Consider the following 19049-nt stretch of genomic DNA (forward strand, 5'->3'; position numbering starts at 1 on the left):
CGAACACGTCTGACCAAAATCCATCTCCCACCCCACCGCTGAGATCTTAATATGTAAACAAAATTCCTGAGCGACTTTCCAGACATTTTTCCAGAGTTGGCTAGAAAAACCTCGGGGGGGGATCGCGGGGTGGGGGGGAACTGAATTAAAACGACATAGGACATTTTTATAGCATTTAAATTGTAATCGATTCTGATAAAAATCATCTTAATGGGTGATTCATAGAGCTCCTTTCCTTGCAAGCCTCACTAACCTGGTGTTCTAATGTGACCTGAACATAGCTTTGCTATGAATTACTTCTATTATTATGCCTTCGTCCGCTCCTCAACGTCAGCTTTAGCGGGAACAGCTGGACCCCCTTGGCTTTTCCCTCATCGAAAAAACCTTCAATGCACAGCAGGTGGACGCTGGAACGACCCATATAAAGATATATACTTCAGCGAGTCTGGCAAACAGAGTAAAAAAAACAGAGAGGGAGAGGGAGTGAGGGAGCACCTGTGGTAAGATGGTCGTGTTGATCGGTGAAGTGGAGATTTGGCACCGACGCCTCGACGCATTCCTTTGAACTACAGCGCTTCTTGGCAGAACATGACAGGCAAACTGATGCAACTCGCTCTTCAGAGAAAAAGGAAAAACGAGCCCTTCGCAGAGGGATCCCTCCATCCTGCTGCTGCTGACCTGGAGGGGGCTGTGTCAGAAATTGGGGAAAAACAACAACAACAACAACAGTAACAACAATTCTTCAAGCATGCGGTACCAAACAAACTCGGGAGATACTCAAAAAAATATTTGTTTTTATTCATTATGTACTAGATTAGAAACGGAGGAAACCGAAGTTCATCCGCGCCGCACGGGGACGTCTACATCTCGGTCATCCAGAAGCAAAGTTTCCTGTCGCCGCCGATGACGCACAGCGGTAGCGTCCGGTGCCAGCTGAGGCCCGAGCCTACGGCGGCCGACCCGATCATCACCGGCTGCGGAAGGAGATCGGTACGTACACGTTATGACGAGCGGGCAAAGAACAGGAGAACGGAAAACAATCGGGACGAAGATACCGACCTGTGGGTGGCCAAGATGGTGGATGAGCAACTGGCTACTGATTTGGCCCTGACATCCAGCCGTGGCAAAGAGGCTTTCGTTGGCTCGAGACCACCTGAGGAGAGGAAACGTTCATTTGAATGTCATCCGTTTCTGTGAATCGATTTGTAAACCGTTTTGTTTATTTTTGTGGATATTTTTGGACACAGAAAGACTGTGCTGCGTAAAAGAGGGTGCCAAATTGGCAGAGCAAACACTAGTGCCCTTTGTTAGTCGGTCACCTGCCAAGTTTGAAGCCTGTCAAACTACCTGTGGGACAGTTATCTGAGTAACAGACAGACAGACGTTACTTGCATCTATAGATAATTACCGTCTGTGGGTAAAGCTGCCGTCAGTGAGGTTGCCTTCTAGCCAACATTGGGCTAAGTTCTTGTCCATTACTGAATTAGCATTCCCCTCCATTAACCCGACACAAAACGGGTGGTTTTGTAATAAACTTAAATTAAAGCGGACCTAGACCGGAAGTTTCAATTAACGCTGTTTTTTTTTAGTGTGTATCTGCGTCATTACCTTGTTTACGAAGCCGGGAAGGTTCAAAACAAACAGTTCAGCCACTGCTGAGAACGCTGTGTTTTATTGTAATCTCGGTGCTCAGCGAGATCTCTGAAAAAACCCGGTCCCGGTTACGTAAACACCGGTTCTCCTGAACAGCAGATCGTCCTGCTCCGGGCACTAGTCCGGGCACATCCGGTTGCGTACATTGAACCGCAGAAGAAGAATAACGCCCGTTGTGGAGGTGTTTCACCAGCGACAGTGTCTTCTGACTCTGGGTCTGACTCCGGGTCAAAGTCATAAAAGGGACTGTGGCGGGGAGTCGTGACGAAGCTATTTTTAAACACGGTTAAAACAATGTTTTGATAATGAGTAGCAGTGCATCCACCGTTCCAGAGGGGGGAGCTGCGCTTCTGAGAGCAGGTGTGTGCTGAATATGTCACTTCCGGGTATTGGCCAATCACAACACTCTGTCTTCTGGGGGTGAGATTTATGTCTGAAATATCACGACTGGGAAACGGCGTCAGAAAAGACCGATTTCTATCGGCTCGTTTACAGCAACTGGGAGGTTTTTGACCATAAAAACAAGTTGATGTATTTAAGTAGACCTCCATAACTAACATATATGTGCAACAGGACCACTCTATGTGACCTTTAAAGTGTATAATACATTAATAGAAAGTCGTTTGTCATCAGCATAGCTAGGGAGATCACAAAAGAAGCAGCATGCGAAGACTAAAAAGAATAGGGCCTAAAACGGTACCTTGTGGTTCACCAAAAATCTGTTTCTCCTTAGATAAACATTCACAGTACATATGCTGATAATACAATATTTATTAGCAAGAATGGATGTAAAAGATTTACTACAACTACTACCGAGATCCATGGAACTGATAAAAATACTCAGCTGTCGGAATAAAGAGCCGTTTGACGTGTATTTTAAGTGAAATATTTCACTGACAGCAGCTTATTTCTTTCCCTTACATACTCCGTGAAGCGTCCTCACATACTCCCAATTAGGGAGGTCGGTTTAGTTCACTTCTGTGTTGAAAAATGAAACCTAAACTTCCTTAAATTGATGCATTCATATTTAATACGTACGCGCCTGTAACGTTAGCTACTCCGAGAGACCCTCAGGAGGTAGGTCACATCAGTTCACGTCTCGCCTAAATGATAGATATTCTGAGTGGAAGTTAATGAAAAAAATGTCCTTACTTGAACGACTGTGCTTTGTCGACGTGCGCCGGTCTCTTTTCTTGCGGGTAACTGCAAGAATAACGAGCACATGGTTGAGGACTTCATCTCGCGCGCCCGGCCAAGCATCGTCGCTCATCAATAACGTTTTCGCTCGCAAAGCTCACCTGGAGCGAGTTATGTCCCAGATGAGCCAGTCGTGGCCGGCCACGGCGCCCACTTTGATGGTGTTGGTGAGGCACCAGTCGGCCGACGTGAGCGGCGACTGGCCGCACTCCAGCGACAGGATGGCCTGCTGCGTGACCAGGTCGTAGAAACGGATCGTGCCCTTCTTCTCCGCCACCATTAACTGCAGAGCAGAACAAACATTAGCTCCTGGGCCAGTTATTAAACATGATATTTCTATTCATCCATCTTTTTTTTTCCTTTAATATCCAGGGACTGGAGCCTGTCCCAGTGTGTAATAGTAGAGAAAGGAAAAAGTCATGAGCACATTGCAACACTAACAAAGGGCAGTACTGCAAAATAAGTATTCGTTAATATTATTATTATACGTAGATTTCTGAGTGTCCTTTTTTTGCATATTTTAACCGCCATAATGGCCCATTTAAACATTTTTTGTTATTTGGCCTCAATAATTTCAGCCACATTTCCATTCCAGCACTGAATATTCTAGGGTTGAAGAGTCAGGCTACAATACAAGAGTCTCGTGCTGAATCAATAAATTGGTTTGAGAATATTTTCTGGTTCCTCTGCAAAGAAATCAATTACAGTGCATCATTTTGTTCAGTGGACAAATTCAAATTCGAGAACTTCATCGTTTTCCAGGACTGAAAAACACAAAAAAATCAACATTTTACGGACCAAATTATTACTCAATTTATAGAGATTCATCGAGTTCACAAAAAGGGAACCCCGTAAAAGATAATGAACAGCCACCAGGGGGCGACTCCGCTAGCTCCAGAAAGAAGTCCGTTTGAATGGACTTCACATTTTGATTGAGAACACCTTCAAAAGAGTTAATCGTCTCAATTGCTAGCTTCAGCTCTTCTTTGGTAGAACATTATGTTCATTTTGTAGGAAAACAGAGGCTAAAACATAGTGATAAAGTGGATAAAGTGGCATTAGAGCAATTACTCAAACTCTTATCTAAAATCGTAAGAGGCGCAATATTTTTTTAAAGCCAAAATATAATTTTAAATTAATTACTGTCTCGATCTATGCACATTTTGAAAATTAGAATAATGATGTCAAAATTGCCATTCCCTCTGATATCGCGAATCACATCGCAATCACAATTCCGGTCAAAAATAACCGGAATTCGATATTTATACAAAATCGCTCAGCCATAGCTGGTATCGTCCAATGGGAGCCTGGTTGCCATTGACGCTGAAAGAACGCCAACGTAGCACTGTTGGCGGAGGATTTCAAAAAAAAATTTGGGGAAAGTTTTCCGAAAAACGACGTCGAATAACGACTGAAACTCCAAAAACAAAAAACTCTCTCCTACCTTACACACTTCCTCCGGGTGCCAGCACACGCTGACTCCAGGAGAGCGAAGTCTGAACGTGGTGCTTTCATTTCCATCCAGGTCCCACACCCTGCACAGATAAATTAAGTTTTTAAAAAAAGAACGCAGATGAAACGCAGCACAGCCGAGGAGACGGCGCATTAGAAATACAACCAACAAACAACAACCTGAAACGGTCTAAAGCAGCGCTAGGTGTGTCGTTTTAGCGACGCCGTAATGAGCATACGGTACAATTACTGCGTAGTCACTTTATTGGAAGACAACCGCGAAATATGGTTTGAAAAATGACAGGATTTTCAAAATAAAATAGCTTTTTTAAGTGTCAAGTATTTAGCGTGACAGTCTTGAGACGCGCTTGAGCAACACTTTCAGTCCAAATGCTGACGATGACAGAATTTGACGGACGTAAAAAAACAACAAAGCTGAGACTTTTGAACATCAACTCTTTAACTTTAATTTGAGTTTGGTGGGAAGTGAAAAAAAAAAAAAGTAGTGCTGTGAGAATTCACTGCAAAAACGCTCTCATTACCGCAAGGGGCGAAACAAACACGGGGCTTTAAATCAGCTCTAATTAGTCATGTTGGGGCACTAATTCTACTTGATATGTGAAACCGCTCTTTGCCAAAAATCCAATTAATTAAAAACAAGGAGTCTAAATATAGCACGGGACCTTGAACGCCTCTCTAAAAAGGTTGCATTCATTCCAAAAACATCACCGTTCATCATCCTGAGAAAAAGGTGTCGTGACCCTGACGCACATATACACTACCGTTTCAAAAAGTTTGGGGTCACCCATACAATTTGTTTTTGTTTTCCGATCAAAAGTCGCACTTTTATTCATAAAAAAAGAGTTGCGAAATGAATAGAAAATATAGTTAAAACATCGACAAGAAATAATCACTTTGCCCTTTGTCAAAGAACCAGCAAAAGGGTTTTCTAATAGCGCCGGGCACGTTAGCGCACGACGCGTTTCCATGACGACTGACCGGAAAAAGACATGCGCGACGTCGTGTTGTTAAAATGAGTCTCTATAGTAACGCTAAACTTTAAAAACGGAGGCACACATACGCAGCAACTGGTTATTTGTTAGCGCTGCTCTTTTCGACTGTAGGCACGCTAACGGCGCTAAAGGAGCTAACACAGCTAACGGAGCTATCTGGTAAACGGTGCTTAGACTCCGGTGCCGGGGCACGTAAACAAGACGTCACGCGTGTCTTTTCCCAGTCAGTCGTCATGGAAACTCGTCACGCGTCAACGTTGACGCCGTTAGCTCGTGCCCAGCACTATTTCCTAATCATCCAATAGCCTTCTAACGCGATTAGCAAACACAATGTAGCATTAGAACACTGGAAATGGGCCTCTATACACCTATGCACAGTACATATTCCATTAAAAACCAGACGTTTGCAGCTAGAATCGTCGTTTACCACTTTATCAATGTATAGAGTGCATTTCTGATTCATTTAATGTTATATATTATATGGAAAAAAGGGCATTTCCTTCAAAAATTAGGACATTTCCAAGTGACGCACGTCTTTTTCCAGTCAGACGTCATGGAATAATAATAAAATCATCCATTAGCCATTAGCAAACCCAATGTACCATTAGAACACTGGAAATGGGCCTCTATACACCTATGTACATATTCCATTAAAAACCAGACGTTTGCAGCTAGAATCGTCGTTTACTACTTTAACAATGTATAGAGCGTATTTCTGATTCTGATTGAAAAAAGTAACTTTCCTTAAAAAAAAATTAGGACATTACGTTACCGTACGCCAATATATTCTTTTCTAAAAAAAACAAGGCGTCGGGTTGTTCTGCTGAATTCAAGCTTAACTTTGTGGTTCGGCACAAGAAAGACGACTACCAAGGCCTTTATGGCGCACACTGTGGGCAATGATGAACGGCTTGTTTTCATCCAAGTCCATGTTTGCTGCTAATTTATCTCGCCGCCGCCTGCGCGCACAAGTGATGAACGGGGTCACCGTGCTTTTCCAGGGAAAAGACGGGGGCCGTTTTCTCGGATCTGGGCCCTGAGTTGTGAAGACAGACAGACTTATGCTGGACTCCTCTTACAGGGAGGAAAACGCCAGCTTCACATTACACTGAGCTACGATAGCAGAGGAGGGTGGCGGTGGTGGTGGCGGTGGTGGTGGTGGGGGGAGAAGGACATCGCCTTCGCCTGAGTCGGCGTTACGCTCCACTCGCATTACAGCAAAATGTTTCACTGTGGGCGGCCCCCGCTGACATTCAGGACAGCGAGGTTCAGCAGAGCGCACATCGGGCTCGAGGAAGCGCCGAACGACGTCCCGCCGTATGCAAATGAAAAAGGGGGAGAGGGGCCTCGCGAGCCAGCCATGAATCAAAGCCCGTGTGCGGATTAGGACCAATCTTCATTAAAAAATAAATCGCCAATTCTGCAGTTAAGTAAGACTTATGATAGCAAAAAAAAAGGCAGCTGAGAAACACCACGGATGTAATGAATCACTTGGATGAAGAGCGCTGCGGTCCCTGAGACCCTGGATCTTCGGGGTTAACCACATCTGAATGATCTCTGAACTAGAAGTATAAAAAAAACAAAAAAAAACGTAGGGGTAGGGTAGGGTAGGGTGGGAGGCTGCAAGTGTTTCTGGGAATATAAAACAAACGCTTGTGAAGCATGGGAAGGCGCTGACTGATGAGGTCATGTAGAAGACATCATCTAATAAAGCCCGAAAAGTACCTCCAAAGACCATCTAAATGTCAAGTGTGTTGTTGGAGAGATTGATGTCCTCGGCGGTGCGGTGTAGGGGGGAGGGGGGGGGGGGGAGGACATGCCCCGTCTCAGATGAAGACCTCGGTAAACACTCAGCTTTTCCCTGCCTCGTCTCCCCTGCAGCAGCAGGACAGAGCCGTGTCGAAAAACCCTGGCCGAGTCTGCACACGGGCAAAGGAAAAGAAGCCCAGAGACTCCACCACGGTGAGGCGAAAAAGCCCCAGACCACACCAGGAAAACAACGACTAAAGCCTCCGTTCTTTGAGTCTGCGCGCCAAGCGCGGCTCGATTGCACGCTACACCACCAACGGCCAAACCGTGGTCAACCACGCCGCCCTTCAAATGGAGAGCACCGGCTAACCCCCCCCCCCCCCCCCGACCCCCGAGAAAACATGACCTCTGTGGAGGCGAGGTGAAAAACATGCGCGCCGACGATCAAAAAACGCTAACATCGGGGGGGCCAATAACACGGCGTACAAACGGAGGTGAAAAGGACAACTCCGGTCCTGCGCTGTGTTATCAAAGGTTTGTCAGTGTTTCCCAGCAGAAAAAGTGCCGTGTGATCCGATTTATCGTAGATAAATAAATCACCAAAGGTGACTCCCTGGAGGGAAAGAACAATATCACCACCCCCATCCCAGTGCTTCTTGGCAGGGTCAACCCAATCTCAGCATCGGCGCGCGGACCTGCTGAAGATTTAATTTAGATTTGAAACACCAACATTATCTTTTGCACTTTTTGACTGTTGAAATGGTTATTGAAAACCCATGCGATATGTTTTTTGGACGAGGCCGTTTCCCTCCCATACACCCGGTGAGTTCAGGGAAGCCCTTATAAAATCTCAGGGGCGTGAAGGGAAAACAGTCGAAAAACTTAAAATATTGGCGACGGAATCAGAAATAAAAAAAGGGTAAAAACAACGGATTAGTGATTTAAACAGAAGCTAAAAGCAAACCCTAACCCTAACCCAAGGTTTGAGGCTAAATTGCGGGGTAAGCAACTTATTTGACGCATTATTAATCACCAAAATAAACCACTTCTAGACTCAAATCGGAGGCAGAAAGGTCGCCTCCTACTGGCCATTCCACTGAAGGGCTGCATGCAAGATCCCATTCCAGCATCGGTAACAACTAAAGCCCTTATAAAAGAGTGGTATGAAGGAAAAACAGTGGAAAACGTTAAAATATTGGCGACAGAAGGTAAACCGTTAAAGGATTGAGGCTAATTGCTAAAATATCGCAAAGGGTAATGGCTTAAAGGTGAGCAGGCAACTTATTTGAGTCATTATTAATGGGTAAATCCAAAATAAACCTCTTCAAGACACAAATCAGAGGCTGAGAGGTCGCCACCTACTGGCTGTTCCACTGAGCGGCTGCAAGGAAGTTCCCATTCCAGCGTCGGCTAAAGGCTAAATCGCTAAAATACCTCAAAAGGTCATGGCTAAAAGGTGGAGTAGGCAACTTATTTGAGGCAATATTACTCGATTCCTGCTCCTCTTCTAGACTCCGTTCACAGCGCTCGGGTAATCGGACCAATGACTGGAGACATTGACCGATCACAGGGCAAATCAGTGACAGAAAGGTCGCCACCTACTGGCCGTTCCACTGAGCGGCTGCAAGTTCCCATTCCAGCATCGGTAACAACTAAAGCTGCAACTAATGATTAATCGATGTTCCCCAAACCTCGAAATATCAATCTTATTTTGTCCACAAACCAAAATTAAGCCCATTTAATGAGTTCTTTGTTATATGGAGCGAAGAAACGGGACAATATTAGCATTTAAGAGGCTGAAAACTCTTACGTGTGAGCTCATGTCGATTATTGAAACCGTTCGGACTGAATCGTCAATCGTTTTTTAAATTCAAATTCACACTTTCAAACACTGGGTAGTCTAGTTATTCATATATTGATGTTGTAAAATGCTTCATCGGGTGGTAAAATCGGAAAACAGAATTAGGGCTGCAAAGATTAAAACAAATTGTATAATCAGTTTGCAGCTTATTTTCAATAATTATGAGCTTCTTAAAAGTGAATATTTTCCGATTTTTTTTGCTTCCAAATAAAAAGGACCATCATTAGAACGGAATCATTTTGGTTTGTGGACAAACCAAAATCCTTTAAAGGACATCATTTTGAGGTTTTGAGGCTTTATGTACAAAATAACTCATCGATTGATGAACTTTATGCTCAGAAGGTTATTCTAGATTTACTGGCATTAGAAAAACCCATCTTGGTCAGCCTCGGCCGATGGCGAGTCAAAAGCTAGCGGGGTGATTTAAGCCCAGACGCAGTCCCTTCATTAATAACGCGACCAAAATGAAACCTCTTGCGTCTTCTCGGCGATTAATTACGGAGGACACGGGACAGGTTGGATATCAAGCTGTCGCAATTTGTTTCCCTCGCACAAGAGAAAAGACCGAGACAGAAGGGATTATCGCCGAGGACGGAACAAAGCGCTCTAAACCCGTGGATCTTATGACGCAGCGGGAACACAGCGGGTGCGAGTCGCGCCGGGTTCATCCGTGAACTCGGTCAACCCCAAATCCCCCGGTGACCTGGCAGTGTGCCCCTGTGATCTCTAGGTGGCGCTCTATCTCTCACACACACACACACACACAAACACACACACACACCACGAGTTGTTTAGACTATTGGAGACAAAACGTAAACTTCCCAGAGGAAGTGGAGTCGGAGCTCCCCGACCGAGGTGCCGCGGCGTCGGGTTGCGCGCTGGCGGCCCGCCGCGTTCCCGCAACTGCGGGGGGGACATCGATGACAAAGCTCAAGCAAACTTATAGCAGAGGCTCGGTCGGCCAAAGCCAACAGAGCGATGGAGAGGTCATGAGACGGTGCACGCACTCAGACGTACGCTTCCACCCCCCCCCCCCTCTTCTCTTCTCTTTCTGCAGGATTCCATCGTCTTGCGTCGAGCCTCGGTTTGTGTGGGCCCCCGGCTGGAAGCTCGTCTCCCGTTCAACTTGATCCATCCCCTCCGTCTTCCTCCGGGCGTCCCATATTTTTCTCAACATGACAGAGTTTAAATCATTCAGCAGATGGAGCGCGCACTGCTGTTTTCTCTGGCCGGTCAGCGGAGGAGAGAGGGGGGGGGGGGGGGAGGGCGAGGGCGAGGACGAGGACGACGCAAAGCCTCGCTCTCGCCTCGGTGATCTCGGATGACCTGATGTGTTAGGATCAGAGGCATGGAGGAGCGAGGCTGCAACTAACTGTTGTTTTTCATTATTTGTTTTCTTCTAATAATGATAATAATACTTTCCAGGAAGCTGCACATTGAGGTGCAACGCCGCCCTCTGCAGGAGAAAGGTTTCTGTCCGCAGATTCAAGTTCTGGACCTCCTAGCTTCCTCCAGTTCAAAGTTCTTCTTCTTCTTCTTCTGTTCCAGCCTCCCAGTTTTTAGGTATCACTGCTATACATGTTCTTCAACTAATTTCCAGGAGGCTGCACACTGAGAGGTGCAACGCTGCCCTCTACAGGAGAAAGGTTTCTCTCCGCAGATTAAAGTTCTTCAACCAAATGTCCTCCTGTCTCCTCAGTTGTCCTCCTCCAGTTCAAAGTTCTTCTTCTTCTTCTTCTGTTGCAGCCTCCTAGTTTTTGGGAATCACCACTTCATATCGTCTTCGACTAATTTCCAGGAGGCTGCACACCGAGAGGTGCAACGCTGCCCTCTACAGGAAAAAGGTTTCTCTCCGCAGATTCTTCAAGTTCTTCAACCAAATTACCTCCTCTTCCAGTTCAAAGTTCTTCTTCTGTTCCAGCCTCCTAGTTTTTGGGAATCTTCCTCAGCTAATTTCCGACAGGCTGTACACTGAGAGGTGCAATGCTGCCATCCACAGGTCGAAGTTCTTCATCCCAATTTTCCAATTAATCAAGTAATCGACTGGTTTCCTTGCTTGGTCAACAAAATGTAAGAAAATGTAGACAAGCGTTGATCAGAGTGCTCCACATCTGTCACATGTTGGCGACCAATTTAAGCAGTCGCAGACCAAAATATCGCGTAGTCTGACCTCGACATTGACTTTATGGCTGTATCTCATAAAGCTGCTCATCCACTGTGATTTTTCAAGGTCCAAAAAAGAGAAAATATACAGTGAGCTTAAGTTTTCTGGGCAAAAATATCCTGTTGATTACCATTATGGCCCCAAACGATTAAAAAAAAACAAAAAAGTCTGTACAAAACAGGGGCTTTTATTCTGAAAATAACACTTTTGATGTCGTAAATGTGCCTGACTTCCTTTAGAACAGAGACATTCAGAGGACTGCCCAAGTTAAACAGGCAGAGTTAGTAAAGATATACACACAATAATCACTAATTTATAGTTATTTTAAGGTGAATTTAAAGGGTTTATTCAAAATTTTAAAAGGTTCAAAGGCACTTTTTTTTTTTTAAGTGCGTTAAATTCCATTTGTTAGTATTTCAAATCAACGAATAATCGTTTGCAATAATGATGATTCAAGATGTCTAAAGTGTTTTATTGTGTGGCTTGTTTGTGTTGTTTTTATACTTTTCATCTACATGTCCTTTCGCTCTGTTAGACCTTGTGTTTTTATACTTTATTTATCTCTGACGTACAGCACTCGTTTCAGCTGCCGTTGTTGCTTTTAAAGTGCTTTATAGATAAAGTTGGATTTGAAGATGATAGAAAGACACATGTAAACACAGATAACTCACTACAATCAAGGCACAGACTAATGAGGTGTCTGTTGTACCTAATAAAGTGGCTCATAAGTGTATAATCCAGCCTCCTGATACAGAGAGCAGGGGGCAGTGTTTGTCCCATCACTGACCCTAACTACTGACACACTTTTTCCCCCCTTCCCCTGGCATTAATTGAAAAGGAAAGTTTAAGGGACCGTATTATTGGTCCCCCTTTGAGAGGAGGGGGGGGAAAAACTAAAAAGTCGCTCTGTGGCTAATTGGATTTCCACGTTTAACCAATTAACCAGGAAAAGCTATAAAGCAGCCGCGTGCTTACGCACGAGTCACACCGGGCGCAACGGTGTGTGCTTAGCATCGAGTTTCACTGTGGAAACACAGACGGGACGACTTTCTGCACCATTAACAGAGAACAGAGCTGAAAATTAGAACACAGTCAAACACACAGAGAGAGAGAGAGAGCGGAGAGGTTTGGACCTGCAAGTGTGGTCATCGCTGACGGAAGCAATTTGTTTCCCCTCTGTGGGCTCGAACACCAAATGGTTAATGTAGCTGGTGTGTCCCTCCATCACCTAGGCGACAGCAGAGGAGGTGGGGAGAAAAAGAACAACGCGTTAACACGAGTGCTGGGAACGCTAACGCACATTAACGAACGCCCGCGTTTCCGCGAAGACCGACGGGAAAAAGACGCGCGTGACGTCAAAAAAAACGAGTCTCTAAAAAGTAAAACTAAACTTTAAGAACAGAGGTACGCGTACGCAGTACGCAGGTTATTTGTAGCGCTCAAGAGAACGCATCACGCGCTAACGTGCGTTAGCGTTAGAGCTGCAACACGGCTCTAGGTAACGTTGACGCCGCTAATGTTAAGAACAAAAAAACATCACTTTATCAGATTTTAAATAAGTATCTTTAGCTCAAGTTTGGAGAAAAGTCAAACTCTATGCAGATGATCACCAGCGCTAAAAAGCTAACCCATCTAACAGAGCTAACTGGTAAACAGTGCCTGGACTCCAGGTGCCGCGGAACGTAAACATGACGTCACAAGCATCTTTTTCTGGCGAGTCTTCATGGAAACGCGTCATGCGCCAAAGTAAGTAGCTGCGACTAACGATTATTTTCCTAATCGATTAATCTGTCGATTGTTGCCTCAATTAACCGATTAATCGTTTTTGTTCACTTTATCAGAATTTAAATAAGTATCTTTAGCTCAAGTTTGGAGAAAAGTCAAACTCTATGCAGATGACAACCAGCGCTAAAGAGCTAACGCAGCTAACGGGGATAACAGAGCTAACGGATCTAATTGGTAAGCAGTGCCTGCACTCCGGCGCTGCAGCACGCTAACATGAAGTCAAGTTTGGAGAAAAGTCAAACTCTATGCAGATGACAACCAGCGCTAAAGAGCTAACGCAGCTAACGGGGATAACAGAGCTAACGGAGCTAATTGGTAAGCGGTGCCTGTACTCCGGCGATGCGGCACGCAAACATGAAGTCAAGTTTGGAGAAAAGTCAAACTCTATGCAGATGACAACCAGCGCTAAAGAGCTAACGCAGCTAACGGGGATAACAGAGCTAACGGAGCTAATTGGTAAGCGGTGCCTGTACTCCGGCGCTGCGGCACGCTAACATGACGTCAAGTTTGGAGAAAAGTCAAACTCTATGCAGATGATAACCAGCACTAGCCAGCGTCGACGCCGCTAACGTATAAACAATAAACCTGTTTCCATCGAACGTGTTCCTGTACCACTAAGTACCAAATGTCAGTACTAAGTAGAAAATAAAAAAAGAAGTATTTTGAAGCCAGCTGACGAGCAGCATTCTGGCCAATGTGCTCCAGATGTTGCGCTACCTTGATTTCATGCCTATCCTGGAGATCAGATGTCAGCAGGCGCAGCTTTCTGTCGGCCGCCGCCGTGCACAGTCTGCAAAAGAGGAGGAGGAGGGGGCAGGAGGAGGAGGAGAGGATGTGAGGATGTGAAAATAAACAAAGAAAGCACATCCAAACAGAGTCGGAGAGCACGGCGTCAATGACAGATGACACAACTCGCACGACGGACACACCTGCAACCGCCTACGCTGACACTTGTGTGTGGTAGGAAGTTGGACGGCGATCAGTGCAAAGCCGGCCGCCGCCGCCGCGGAGATTCTAATTGCGCGCTAAAATAAACACGGGAGAAAAAACAGGACTACACCCCCCCCCTTCTCTAATCAGTCGTAGTACACACACACACACACACACACACACACCAGTGCCTGCAATTATTCACACAATTACACTTACTCACTTATGACAAGAAAAACACACACATATCAGCAGAATAAACAGGCAGCGGTTCACACATTTTCGCACAAGTCGCAGGCACAGACGGATTTTGGCGCAGAGTCACTACAAACAGCCGTAATGTGCTCCGGGGTTTCACTGCTACAGTAGATTAGATTATATTAGGACCTTCTATCCCCTACAAATTACTCTTATACTTTGGAGCACGGCGGTTTTTTTCCAGCTTGTTTAAGTTTAATGTCAGTCATTTCGTAGAATGGTCACCAACAATCCTGCGTGATAAAATAAAATGAAATTTTAAAAAACACCTCACTATCATGTTTGGCAGGTGAAGAGTCGACGAAAATAAGAATAAATTAACCAAATATAAGCATAAAACATCACTTTATCAGATTTTAAACAAGTATTATCCACCAAAGTTTGGAGAAAAGTCAACCTCTATGCAGATGATATTGTGTTTTCTCCTCGCAATAGTTCTTCACTCTTTTATAGCTTTTAAACCCGTCTTTGCCAAGTGTAGACTCTTGAAATACCCCCAAAAAAAAATTGTTTTTCGAAAAAAAAAATTTGTTTTCGAAAACCCCCCCCCCCACATTTTTTTTTCAAAAAAATAAAATAATTATTTTTTAAAACCTTTTATTAATAATAATAATAATAATAATAATAAGTTTTTTGCATTTAGTGTCTATGTTTAGCGATAACAAAAATTCCATAGCTGCAGTCCTACTAGCGACCCTTTTTAACAAACAAACAAGCCTCGTTTTCCACTTATAAACATTTCATTTTAAGTTTTTTTTAAGGTGTGAGTTGAATGGTTTTCAAAATATATTCATAAAATCCAAGTTAGCATAAAAACAGAGGATTCAGAGAAGCAACGGGTCTATTTTATAATAATAAAAATGGCTTCAAACACCTCACTATTATGTTTGGCAGGTGGAAAGTGAACTAAAATAAGTATAAATAACCAAATGTAATCAAAAAACATCACTTTATCAGATTTATTTAAGTATTTTAGCCACAGTTCGGAGCAAAGTCAACCTCTATGCAGATGATATTGTGTTTTCTACTTGCAACAGTTAGCATAAAACATAAAAACAGAGGATTCAGGGAAGCAATGACTGGCTACAAACACTTCACTATCATGTTTGGCAGGTGAAAAGTCAACTAAAATAAGTATTAATAACAAAATATAACCAAAAACTTAGCTCAGGTTTGGAGAAAAGTCAAACTCTATGCAGATGATATTGTGTTTTCTACTCGCAACAGTTCTTCACTCTTTTAGAGCTTTGTAATCCGTCTCTGCCATCAGTCATGAGACAGCAGATTTTACTGTAATGCATAATTAATGACAGTGGATGTCACGTGATACTATTCCAGCTAAGGGGATGTAAAACTGGGGCTTTAACTGAAGTTTAAATGAGAGGATTTACAGTTTTACTTGTTGACCTTTAAAGGGGATCCTATACCGGATTACCACTCGTCAACAAAACCCATTTAATCCCGAATTCTTCTGCTTTATTCTTGGCAGAAATTAAACTTCTGACCCCATTTATGGGGAAACGCCAAGAGGTGCATTTATCTTCCTGGTCTATTAGCAATAAATGCCATTTTTTCATCTTTATAAGAGCTTTAAAAACCATTGACTCTGCGTTAAGTGTACGACGTCGCATCCATAAACCATACATACAAGTTGCTGATTTGGCGTATATGAATATTTCTGCACGTTGCTCCCAACGCTCTCTCACAGCCCCTCTTTCTCTGATTTGTTCGCATTTCATGCTGCCGCCGCGGTGGTCAGTGGCAGCTCAGTAGCTCGATCTCCCCCCTCTTTCCTCCCCTCTCGCACTCTCTCACTCTCTCTGGGCCCCTGCTCAAGGCAGCAGGCCTGTGAGAACGCTGTACTTTTCCTGGAAGGCACGATTACATGCAGATCGAAGGGAGGGATGGAACCCGAGCGGGCAGCCATCAGCGCAATAACATGTGCGCACGTCACGGCGCTGGCTCGAGGGCCCTGTGGAGTAAACCACAGAAGGCTAGGAATTATCGTTGCCTTTCCTTTTCAATTACAGAAAGCCTAAACACCACCGGAGAGACGACGGAAACCTTCCCATCCAGCGCTCCAATTAAAAGGAAACTCTTGCTTTCTAACAATCTAGGGTTAGGCTACTTCCCTCCTGTCCAAGGCCACCTGAAACAACTTGGCCCGCGTCCCCGGCAGCTGCGAGCGTGTGACAGTGATGGCTGCTTTCACACAGCGCGGCCGGCCGCTGTGCCACGACGGCGAATGTTTGCCAATGAATCCCCCGCTGTGCCGAAAGACGTGATTGTCAGGTTTCCGATGTGGAAGTGAAGTACGTCTGCGGGGTTTTGCTAATCCTTTAGAAAATGTCCAAAGTGTGGGACCATTTCACGATTGTTCACAAACAAGAAGCCAACAAGGTGCAGTGTAACCACTGTAAACGACAACTGGCGTAACCACAACAGCACGTCCTCAATGATTCGGCATCTGAGCCGATAGCATCCAGTTGCTAACGCTGCTGGCACACGCTAATGTCAACATTGACGTTAGCCGATTTAATGTAGCTTACTAGGGCTGCAGATATTGAATATTTTTGTAATCGAGTATTCTAACGATTATTCCTCGATTAATCTGATTTTTTTTTTTAAATCAAATATTTTTTTCACAAAATATTTTTGCCCAAAATATTATTTTTTTCAGAAAAATGTTGAAAAAAAATGTTGAAAAAAAATTCCCCCCAAATTTTTTTCAAAATATTTGTTCCCCAAAAAAACATTTGCCCAAAAAAAACATTTTTTTCAGAAAGAAAAAAAAAATTCAAAATACATTTTTCAAAAAACTTCCCCAAATAATTCTAAATATTTTTTTCCCAAATTTCTTTTTCAAAATATTTGTTCCCAAAATTTTTTTTCAAAATATTTGTTCCCAAATTTTTTTTTTTCAAAAAGATCCCCCAAAAATCATTTCCGGAAAAAAATCCCCAAATATTTTTTTCAAGAAAAAAAGTCAAAATATTTTTTTCAAAAAAATACATTTCAAAATATTTGTTTTTCAAAAAAATATTCCCAATTTTTTTTTCTAAATATTTCACCCAAAAAGAGATAAAAAAAAAAAAAGGTTTTGTGACAGGAGACGGAAAATGTCAGAGTTAAGTGAACGTGTCAGTCGTCAATTTGTTATTTTCAGAGATTTCGTTAAAGTCATGGCCGCAGCACAGGTATCTCACGGGGATCTTCGTGGAGGTCTCCAACGCAACGATTAGATTCTTAAAAAAGGAACCTTCTCCATAGAAGAACACACAGTCAGCACATTAATGTTTTAAAACAAGGCCGTCTTTTACTGGTCAAAAAAGTAGCAGTTTTTTAAACCATGTCTTAGGAGAGGAGGAGGAGGGGGAAAGAAAGGCCAAATGTTTGGGGTGGGCTAAGAAATACCAGCATTTCACTGAGGATGACAGAAAAAAAAAAAACCTGATCTGATGATGAATCCAAGTTTAAGATTTACGGCAGTAACAAAGAAGAAAAACCTGATACGTCGAAGGTAAGAAATCATCAGTGGAACACGGTTGCTCACAGTCTGGGGTGTTTTTTTTATTGTACTGCTTATGATATAATTTGAATATATTTGAAATAAATACTAAATGGAAGTGTTTCTAGCTCAAAAGTAGGACATTTGTTGAAAATATAAGTTGTAGTCGATGTCTATTTGAGACTTCCAAGTACACTTTCTGACATCAAGAGTCGTACCTGATCGTGGGTATCCTGTCCAGTCGTGATTCCGGACTCCAGGCGAGAGCGTCGACGCGCAGGTCGTGGTGGAACGCTCGGAGGACGTTGAACTCGACTCCCTCGACCTCCACGTCCTCCTCCTGCAGCGAAGAAGCGTTTGCGTGTTTGTAATAAACACAAACACAAATGCACCGATAACCAGCAAAACGCTGTGCTGCGTTGCCTCACCTGGAAGATGCACGTGCCCACCACCACGTACTGGTTTCCACCGTAGGCCAAAAGAGAGGCGGGACTTCCCGAGGCGAAAGGACTGAACTCCACCACGTGAACGTAGTCCTCGCATGCTACCGTGTAGCTGGGGCTGCGGCTCGCGTCCTCCTGCATGATGTTCGCCGGAGTTCGGGTGCCTTCGGATCAGTGCTTTATTTAACTGTGTGACATCAGAATAAAAGGCTATTCGGTGATTTGCAGAAAACAGTAACACATTGGTTAATATACTGTGAAGTGATGCAAAAATAAAAGGTTGTATTAATGGAATACAGCAATAACAAATACATCTATTCCAGACCAGACCTCATTCATTTAAGCACTGATTTTACATAATTGTGTATGCTGAAAAGTATACAACAACATTAGAACACCTTTATGCTATTTTCTATTAACTTTATTGATAATCCTTTAATTCGGCAATCATAAAAACCCAACTAGCAGCTTTTAATTTGACATTTCTTCAACTTTACTTTCAGTACATAGCTAAAGTGGCCACTGGGAGAAGACAGATGTCCCCCCCCCTCTGACATTAACTTCAGAGCCCTGTGAAATCGTGCTGCACACGCCGAAATGACCAATAAACGAACAACTCGTAAATGGTTTATTTCGTAAATCAGTGTGTGTAAATATCTGCACACAATCCTTAAACGTAGCATAACCCTGGCAGCGACAGCGAAAGCGTGACGACTACATGGCTCAGACACGAGTATATAGCAAGCTAGCAATTAGCCAAACAAAGTGCCTTGTATTAGCTTTTTTTGCCGTTTAGCGCATTGTATGCCAGCACTGAGATAAGTCCGATTAATTCGGGCAGGCTACACGTCAGAATACAGCTCTGAATGTTATACTTTACCAGATTTTACTTCAACAATTTCGATGAATCAAGACTACGCGCCTTCTGGATGTTTTCAACCGTCTTCCGCATGCGTCATGGACTATACCATTGAGCACAAAGAGACGAGGGGGAGACGAAGACTGAGGTGTGCGGGAAAACACGTTGAATCACGCA

At 43.8% G+C, this 19049-nt stretch overlaps 1 protein-coding gene across 2 annotated transcripts; it reads right to left on the bottom strand.

Moving 5' to 3' along the window:
- Positions 1 to 841: 841 nt before the first annotated feature.
- nup37 (nucleoporin 37) lies at positions 842 to 18154 on the bottom strand (the record flags this gene model as incomplete). 2 transcript variants are annotated; one of them, XM_083907300.1, is made up of 9 exons in its annotated part: positions 842 to 974; positions 1060 to 1153; positions 2806 to 2856; positions 2952 to 3133; positions 4295 to 4385; positions 12223 to 12317; positions 13592 to 13664; positions 17789 to 17910; positions 17999 to 18154. In XM_083907300.1, the coding sequence occupies 9 exons, from the start codon at positions 18152 to 18154 to the stop codon at positions 861 to 863; spliced, it is 978 nt and encodes a 325-aa protein (XP_083763426.1). In that variant the 3' UTR covers positions 842 to 860. The 2 variants fall into 2 exon arrangements, with proteins under 2 accessions (XP_083763426.1, XP_083763427.1); XM_083907301.1 differs by lacking the exons at positions 17789 to 17910; positions 17999 to 18154 and adding an exon at positions 15711 to 15839.
- Between the last annotated feature and the right edge of the window lie 895 nt (positions 18155 to 19049).

Source organism: Microchirus variegatus (genome assembly GCF_963457635.1).
Source record: "Microchirus variegatus genome assembly, chromosome: 20".
Classification (NCBI taxonomy): Eukaryota; Metazoa; Chordata; class Actinopteri; order Pleuronectiformes; family Soleidae; genus Microchirus; species Microchirus variegatus.